At 30.4% G+C, this 9,474-nt stretch overlaps 1 protein-coding gene across 1 annotated transcript in view; it reads right to left on the reverse strand.

Annotated features, from left to right (window-relative positions):
* LOC106474141 (beta-parvin-like) overlaps positions 1-8,766 on the reverse strand; it is a 25,312-nt gene extending 16,546 nt beyond the window's left edge. The window contains 3 exon segments of the mRNA XM_013934834.2: positions 380-553; positions 3,236-3,325; positions 8,525-8,766. Coding sequence (XP_013790288.1) covers positions 380-553; positions 3,236-3,325; positions 8,525-8,636 — 376 coding nt within the window. The 5' untranslated portion in view covers positions 8,637-8,766.
* Positions 8,767-9,474: the final 708 nt, after the last annotated feature.

Here is a 9,474-nt window from a genome sequence, read left to right on the forward strand (position 1 = left end):
GGCTCAAAAATATGAAAATTAGAATTCTCAAAATGTTTATATCTACTTTTATAGAGAATGTTTACTGTGAGCTCTACACCACTGCTGCATATTAGTGTACAGTCTATTGGATGACTACATTGTAGAGTATAAACTATAACCTTTATTTCATGTGAAACACTACGAAATATACAATATAGCATGTTAACAATATATATATACTTTCAAGCCTCATATTACATAATATTAATTGGAATGTCACTGAAGTGAAGGTGTATTCTGAAGTCTCGCACTGTATAGCATGTCTGTAATTTTAATACTTATGCTGTAAAGTTCACATGTTCAGTAATAATGCCATTAATTGATTCAAAACAAACTATCAGATAGTATTTTTATTCACCAAGAAGCTTCTGAAGAATCTGGCCATCATATAAATCTTCCTCAATGTCTTTAACAATAATTCTTTGATTTGCCAGTTCATCATTAATCCATTCAATCAAAACTTTGATCAGCTCCTTCAATTTTGGATTTTCATAGGAAGAAGGCTCTATCATAGATCGTTCCTCATATTCATCTGAAATTTAAAAAAAATAATTCTAAATTTTGCAAGTTACAAGACAACACATAGAACTTAAGATTATATATTTTGAGAAGTACAATGTATCTATCATAACTATGTTGGGATATACTGATGCACAAAATAGTTCTTGAATGACCTTCTGAAATAAGTATTTTAAGTGCTCATGAGAATGTTGCAAAAATTCTTCCATTAACCCTATCACAAGCAGGCATTCCTAGGAAACAGAGAAAATTGAGAAATTTGACAACATATCAAATATGTTACATTTGCTTCATTTTCTTGTATATTTTCTTGAAGGAAAGCCCCCACAAATCATGTATCATTGGATTCAGTGTGAAAATTCATTAACAAAGTATACCCTGGGAAGAGAACTAGTGGATATATACTGCTATAGCAAGCAAGCTTTGCTTGTTTGTTTTTTTAAACACTAAGCTACACAATGGGATATCTGTGCTTGGCCAACTGCAAATATTGAAACTTGATTTTTAGCATTACAATCGCTCAGCCTTACTTATAAGCCAATGGGGAAGGGGGAGGAGTTAGATATTTTAGTAATGTGAAAAAAATCATCTTAAGTTGAAATCAATGCAAGAGTTGATGCAAAAATTTGTAGGGATAACTACATAAAAAATGCTATTCAAATTTCTTGTGCTTAAATAAACTAACCACAGGCACTAAAGATAGTTATAAAAATTATTTAAAAATTAATGTCTCCCTTTGTGACTATCCTTAAATTAGAATTAGTATGTCAGTAGTTTTTGCTTAGAATGAAGCTAAGTTCTTTCTGTGAAAACATTATATGTGTAGACATATCATCAGAATTCTTTAACTTTGGAACATCATGGTTGACTGGTATGCAACTTGATTTCTAAAGCTGGTACTCTTGGTATGTGATCTACCATCAATGTAGACTGCACAACAGAACAGTTGATTGAGAATCATTAGGTAAGGTATGTTGGTGCCATTAATCTGCCTTCATTTCTAGATGCAATATAGCATGAAATTTACTTAATGTAATCATGCACAGACATAATTTCTAATTGATGAATGCAAATTCTTGTCTGTCTAAGGACTCTGACATATTCTTATGTAATATCTGGACTTTAATTTTCAGTAGGATAGGCACATTATATATCTCTAACATGATACTGTTGTTTAAACTGTGATATTATTCCAAATAGTAATTAGTATCAAGGTAAAAAGTGAACATGATGTATGAAAGAAAGTTTGAATTTTGTGATGCTGAAAGTAGTTAACAAAAACAACTTAGCAAAACAAACGAAAAATACAAAAAAAAACAAACTTAAAGTAATCTGACATGAGCTACTTGTAATGTTGTTTGTGAACATAAGTAAACTGTAAAAGTAGAAAAGCAATTTTTACATATTTATGCAATAATTGTTCACAATTCAGTTTTAAAAAACTAAATGACATAATAACTGGAAAATATTAATTGGGATTATGAAACATAATTGCAGAATAATCATTCTCTGAGAAACATGGATCACAAAAATATTTATAATACTGAATTTAACTGATAACATAAATGAGTATCTTACAAAGTAAAAGTTTTATAATTTAACATACTGATAATAGAATGATATATAAAAATTGTATGCTATGATTATCCATAAATGTAATTCATACTTGTTACACCCCATGTAAGTTTATTTTTTAATAATGGTGAATGATTCATTATAGGCTGGATCACTTCCTGTAAAAATACTCAGTATCAATGAATTAACTTTGTTCTAACTTTTAAAATTATCAGTTGTTAATTTGTTTAAAATTAATTACATTTATAATCACAGAATAAGTTAATGTTATTTAGTGATGCATTGTAATATTCATAATAGTTCTAGGAATAAACAAAATATGGTGCTTAAATCAAACAAGAAATCTTATCAAACTATTCCTGTCCAATATAATCTTGCTCTGCTCTTGTTCAAATTCAAGTAATGGAGTTAAATATTAACCTGTTTTATCCTTATCTATTATACTGAGAAGATAAAACTCTCTATATTAAAAGATAATAAAAATTATTTCAGCCAAATCTTGAGAAGCAAAAGCTTATTAAACAGGAAAGTATGATGAAATGGCATGATAGGATTAATAATTTTTTATAAATTTATCATCTCCAATCCAATATAGACACATTGAATACAGATGGCAACAACAGTATTTAACTGAATGAGATCACCAAATGCTCTCCAAGAAATGTTGAATAAACAAACCACGGTATTAAGATCCTAATGCACGAACTGTCATAAATCAAGCTATTTGTAGTGATGTTTTTAGGTTTGGTTTATCATGTGTGCCTATGTTTTAACTATTAAATAGAAGTTAAACACGGAAGTTTTCATTAACTACTGCAGGACTTCATATTTTTAATTCAAATTATTAGTATAATTTAAACTTTAATAAAAATAACAGACATTTTCATTTTATTTTCAAAAGTATGTACTGAATACTTAAATTTTATGGGAATGACAACACCACACAATTAATATATAATGTTTATTCTAATGATGGGCAAGTAACAATATCATTAATGTTAAATAATTCCAACATTACTTACCTTTAAATCTTAGTTTTACAATATCTACAAAACATTACAAACATGAAATGTAAATAAGCCATATTTTACTAAATTAGAAAATAAAGAGATAGACTTACCAAGCACATAATCTTGAGGTGGTAGCTCTGCTGATGTGGGACTTCCAGATGAATCAATAGCATTTTTCCCTTCTTCTTCTAGCTCATTGGCTGAAATAATAGTTTACTTTTCTTTAGAAAAATTGAAGTCACTATATATACTTCTAAATCTGGTCAATTTTCTTGTTACAGAGAAAAAATGTCCTGATTATTAGCTTCTTCAAAATAATATGTTTACATATAAAGTATTTTTAATATATATATATAATTCTCATACATTTTTTGAAAACAAAAAAATAGCAATGCTTCCTGCCCTTTCATGAACTGACACTATTTACTAAAAGAAATTGTGACCAAGAATATAAACTACAACTCTCTTAAGGTAGCCAAATGCCTTGTTATCTAATTAGTGATGCACGTGAATGGATGAATGAGATTCCCACTGTCCCAATCTACTATCTATCTGTGGTTTCACTAGATAGTAGATAGGGACAGTGGGAATCTCATTAATCCCTTCATGCGTGTCACTAATTAGATGATGAGGCATCTGGTTACTTTAAGAGAGTCAGTTATTTCATGTAGCAAGGATGAACTTTATCAATTACTATTACAGCAGCCATTTTAACTGGACCAACTAAATTTAAGAAAAGCAGTATTAAATCTGCTAATAAAATTTCTTTGCTATCTTTGATATAACTTCTGCGTATTATGCAAATTATCAAGAAAAAAACTCATTAAAGACTCAACAAAACCAGTTTCTCATGCATTTTTTTATGTATCCACTAAATCTCCAAAACCTAATTATTATGTAACCTTTTGTGAAACAAGATAAATACCATCATCTTAGTGTTTTTGTTCAAAAAGAGCAGAATTTCAATTTTAAAAGAATCTAAAAATATAGTGAAGTAGGAAAATTCCTTTAAAAACAATGCTGAGGATAAGTTATTATTTCAAGGTGGCTATGGCCTTTGACAACAAATACAAATACTGTAAACAACAGAGATCAAATGGACATACAGGTAATACTGTGATGTATTTAAACTGTCTTAAACATTAGGATTTGTTGATACAACAGCCACAGATGGAAATAAACAATGATCAGAGGGTGTAGCTTAAGGAACCTATTTAGAGTTTCAGTACTGGATAATGCCTGCATAACAAACATGAGAGACACAAAACAAATTCTTATCATGTCAACAGAACTAATAAATAAATTCAATGTCCTGTTTCTCATTTATTTAATTCCCAAATCACTTCAATAAAACGTCTGTTTTCATCACTAAATTCATTCTCATAACCTACCTTGAAATTAATGTTTTACAAATTACCACATACAGTAGCTTCAATTTGAACAATTAAGCACGATCTACTTTAATTCTTATTATTAGTTCTTCTAAATCAAATTCATTTCTTTATAATTTATTCAATTAATCTATACAAGTTTTTACAATAATACATTTCCCTACATTAAAGGTACAATCCTTATTACAATTTCATTAGGTTCTTAACAACTAACTGGCTAATCAAGGTATTTACAGCTCATTGTTCTATATAGTACATTTACTATTCATATTATGCATTCCACTAAAATTACTGCATTTTTCAAATCTTTTATAATTATTATACATATGACAGCAATGGTAAATACCAATTATATGAGTAATAGCAAAATACCACTTACAAACCCAACACAAATTCAGGTTTTGTAAAAAAAACTCCCTGACAGTTTGGTACATCACTCACACAAAATTCGAGGACTCATGAAGTCAGAATATTCTTTTAATACTGCCTTTCTAGGTCATATCGATAGAGATATGACAACACTTGACAGTCAGCACTGTCATAATTAGACACTTGGCTGCTCAATGCACTTGAATATACAGCCGATACCTCTCCTCAGCTGTTTGACCCTAGCTACCAGGTCCGGCAAGAACACTTAAGAGTCAACCACAGACCAGCACTTTAGTTTCAAAAAATAACTTTCTTGCTCTGAATCTCAATGTTATCACATCAGTTGAAAATGTCATTCCTACCACAGACATGAAACAATTACAGTATTTCTTAAACTCTTGGCTACAACAAAATAATCATTAACACCCAAAAAACTAAATACACATAAAATAAAATCTCACACATCACTTTATATAATCACTACTAATTTAAAAAACAACATAAACAAATATCCCATTAGAGGGCCAGTCATCTTTTCCAGGGACCATATACAAATTTAATGATAATGTCAAGCTGTTATCATCTTAGGTCATGACTACAGCTAGGCAATCAATTGAATTTAGTAATCAAATAATTGTCGAGTTCATTAACCAATTACATTCAACTAACTGATTATTCTCAGATGAGGTTAATATTCCCATTTCCAACTTGATTTGGTGGTCTATATTGTTTTTTTCTAAACTACCCTTTCATTATGATAGGCATACTCAGGTACAATAACTGAAAACTAAGTTACTTTTCTTTTAATCCTAAACTGTTGTATATGAAAAATATATCATATTCAAACAAAACAGGAAACCTGTAATAAGCTGAAAATACATTTAATACCATTCCTTGTATTTCTCCTTACAAATATTTACAAGATTACTCTAGCTAAATCGTGACAATATAAATGAAGCTTTTTTTAAACAAATGGTATATGAAACAGTTAAAATGAAATTAACCACACAAGAGCATTTTTCTACAGCACAGCAACCTATAGTATTGATATGTTACAAAGCTGTTTACCAGGTACTTGAAAATTACATGTATACAAACATCACATGCAATACTTACATGAGACTAATGTGCAAACCAAATAAACCTTATAATAAAAACATTTGTGTTCTTTGAAAATATTTGAAGATTTCTGAAATGGTTGTAATTAGCTATTGCCCTGAAAATCTAAATGTAGAGATCTGTGTGCTGAATAAAATTTGTTAATTTTTGTTTAGTTGCATGTCATGATTTTAGGTAACAATATGAAGATAGATGGAAAGCAATCTGCCCTAACCAAGACTTTAATCAAGAACTCTTGACTCGCATTGTCTTAAGTCCGATGCTCTCCTGAGCCAGCAGAACAAGCCCAAAGCAAATACTTTTTTACCTAGTTCCTTACAACATACAAATCTTTTAGTTTGCCTTTTATAACATGTTTATATTCATGCCACAGAAAAACATGCACATGTTAACATGAAATAAAAATATGATCATCTTTATGATAACCAAATAAATATTTTAACTTTCTTTTTTTAATCTTACAGAATACACTCAGATGGCTCAACTCCAAATAAAGTAATTCTACAAAAAACAAACAAGAGATTTACTGATTTTTTGGGTGACAAACAGATGGTGGATGCATGTACATTCTCAAATGATAAAAGCACACTGCTTTTTTTCAGCAAACTCAAACATACTTTGAGGTCTAAAACAAAAATGACAGTTGAAATTTTGATTAGCATTGGCAACCTGTTAGTAACCTTCTGGAAGTAGTAAAAACTACATTTACTAAAATAGATTCTTTTTAATTCTTAGCTGTTTTTGTAATAGTATCATGCATCTTTATTATTATCTGATCCAATTGAAATGTTGAGTCACAAGTATCCTAAATCAAAATAATGGCCAATACAAAGGAGGTCTAATATCACTTATTATGTGTTTTGTTTCTGAGTCATTTTACCAAATTTTTTCAAATAATAATTAATTTTAATATATTTGAACTGACACTGTATATGTCATACAAAGGTCAATCTACTACTTGTAAGTTACAAGAAAACAAATCAAAAGGTAATCATATGGAAAGGATTTATATACATATACATTTTAACTACATTTTTTATAGTAGTTCAATTATAATTTTGCTATGTTGCTCTTGTTACTTAGATGTACAGTAGGGTACTTTAAACAAAAATAAAGTGACTTACATTTTCTACACATACCATTTCTGTTACACACTCAGTGTACAGAAATAACCCAAACACTGGGTGAAGTAATTCTTTTTCTATTCAGATGCATAATGGGTTGTAACAATTATTAGTGGAGTTAAGTGCTAGAACAATAGTATTTTTGGTTATACTTTTTAGTGTGTTTGTATGTTATTACAGACCCTGTAGCCAGTAGCCAACAAAGTCAGAACCTACAACAAATTTGATGCAAAAATAGTTTAGAAAATGTGTTTAAAAATTTAAAGAGAAGGTAATTCTGTGGTAAAACATGATATAACTGTTTTTTAATGTTTTGGGGTTTGTGTGATCCTACCAAAAATCACTCTAATAGTTAGATTTATATCTAGTATCTGGTATTTTAAACATCTGTCTCGGCTGTTGATCAAATTCAAAAATTAATCAGTATAGTAATTACTTCTAAGTTCTAAAGAATTTAATGCGTTATATTTATGCTTTTACTATATTTTACCCAATATGTACGAAGCAAACACTTAAATGTTTACGTAGGATGTAAAATCACACGTATAGAATACAATATATAAACACATGTGACATCAAATTCTTAATAATGTGGAACAGCAGGGTCAGCCTTTAGCCTGGAGCGACAGCGCACCGCATGAGAAATGCTCCGGAGAAACACACGGCAATCGTGTATTCAAGAGTTTGTAGTTTTATCACAATTTTCAACAAGCTTTTGTGTTATGCCCTTTAATGATATAATGATTTAAATTTTTAAGCATTTCATATTACGGGTTATTTTATTTCGATGTTTTTATTATTTAAAGTGTACTTTAACAGATTCATATATGAGGCGAAGGGTTGACAGGTTAGTCATAACCACAAAAACAATTTGATTGATTGATTTATTTATTTACAGCTACGCGTTCTTCAATTTCCACAGGAACACGCGGCTACCTAAGGGTGGCCCTTTAGCGTAGTATAATTTCCTACTCTTTTTTTTCATGCACATTAATAAATACTTAAGTCAAACTTAAATATTACGTCTTGTAAATGTTTAATACACTATTCCTAAATAGCTTATGACGTAACATCCTAGGTGAAAAAACAAATAAACTGAGCTTTGATAACTAGGTCAGACAGCGATACAAGGTGTTGCGTGGTGTACATAGTTTTAACTTAAACGTTATTATGAATATCTGTATTCATAAATTATATCAGAAAAATAACGAAGCATGATTAACAATGTTAGCCAGTTTTTTAGAAACCCGAAATATTTTATCTTCATAATTATTACAGGTTTAACATAAATTTTGTATTCTGCTAAACTGATCAAACTAACTTTATAAGTTATACTCATGCTAGTACTATTGCTGTGAATACAACTCATAATAGCACCGATGAACACGTTTCTTACCTTCTTTTATTTTCTTTCTTCTACCTAGAGTTCCTAAATATTCGAAAAAAGATTCATCTTTTTTCTTCTGTGGTGTAGTAGGACGAGGAGATTTCGGCCTCGGAGACGCCATGGTTAAGCCCTAAACTGTTAATGCTGTTGGGACAAGTTTTCTCTTTCCATATAAAGAGTTTAGCGGTGAGGCGTCGTCGCCTCCCACGTTTGATTCTCACGCTGTACAGCGAGGAAGCCATCGCGGTTCTATGAGGACATCCCAATGTAACTGTGACGTCATAATATTAGGTGTATTTTGTTGAAAAGACTTACTCATTTACTGATAAATACAAATATCCTCATGGATACATAAATAAACGTTAGAATATTTATAACATACATTAGTGGTTTGGATTTATGAATGACAAAATAACATTCAGTCCAATAGTTATAATATGAAATGCAACTAACAGGTAGCCCATTCTTAAATTTTTGATTTGTATATTTGGACAGAAGTAGGTTGGTTGGTTGTGTTAGATATTCAGGCCACAACTACACAAAGGCTATGTGCGCTAGCTGTGACAGGCTAGATGGAATTTGGCAGCTAGTCAATAACCCCCACCGCCATATCGCAGCCTACTGTAATCGAATAGTGGGATTTGAACGTCAGTCTTCTAAAGCATCCACGTACCTAAAAGGTGGAACACGATTTTGTGGTAGCGGAACGTGAACCATGGACTCTCGAATTCCGAGGTCGGCATTCTAAAAACTAGGCCATTCCTGGTCCTTCAGAAATAAGTAAGAAAAATGGAGCCTGATGATTTTAAATTTTAATCATCGTGCACTTATAATAAATTTATTTCAAACTAAATTTTTGTTATTATATATGGTATATAACGCCTATGCCAGTTGTTACGTCATCGAGATCACGTGACAATTCTCACGCTCTCTTGTTTCTAGAACTATCCCGTATCTTG

Source organism: Limulus polyphemus, unplaced genomic scaffold, assembly GCF_000517525.1.
Source record: "Limulus polyphemus unplaced genomic scaffold, Limulus_polyphemus-2.1.2 Scaffold136, whole genome shotgun sequence".
NCBI classification, from domain to species: Eukaryota; Metazoa; Arthropoda; class Merostomata; order Xiphosura; family Limulidae; genus Limulus; species Limulus polyphemus.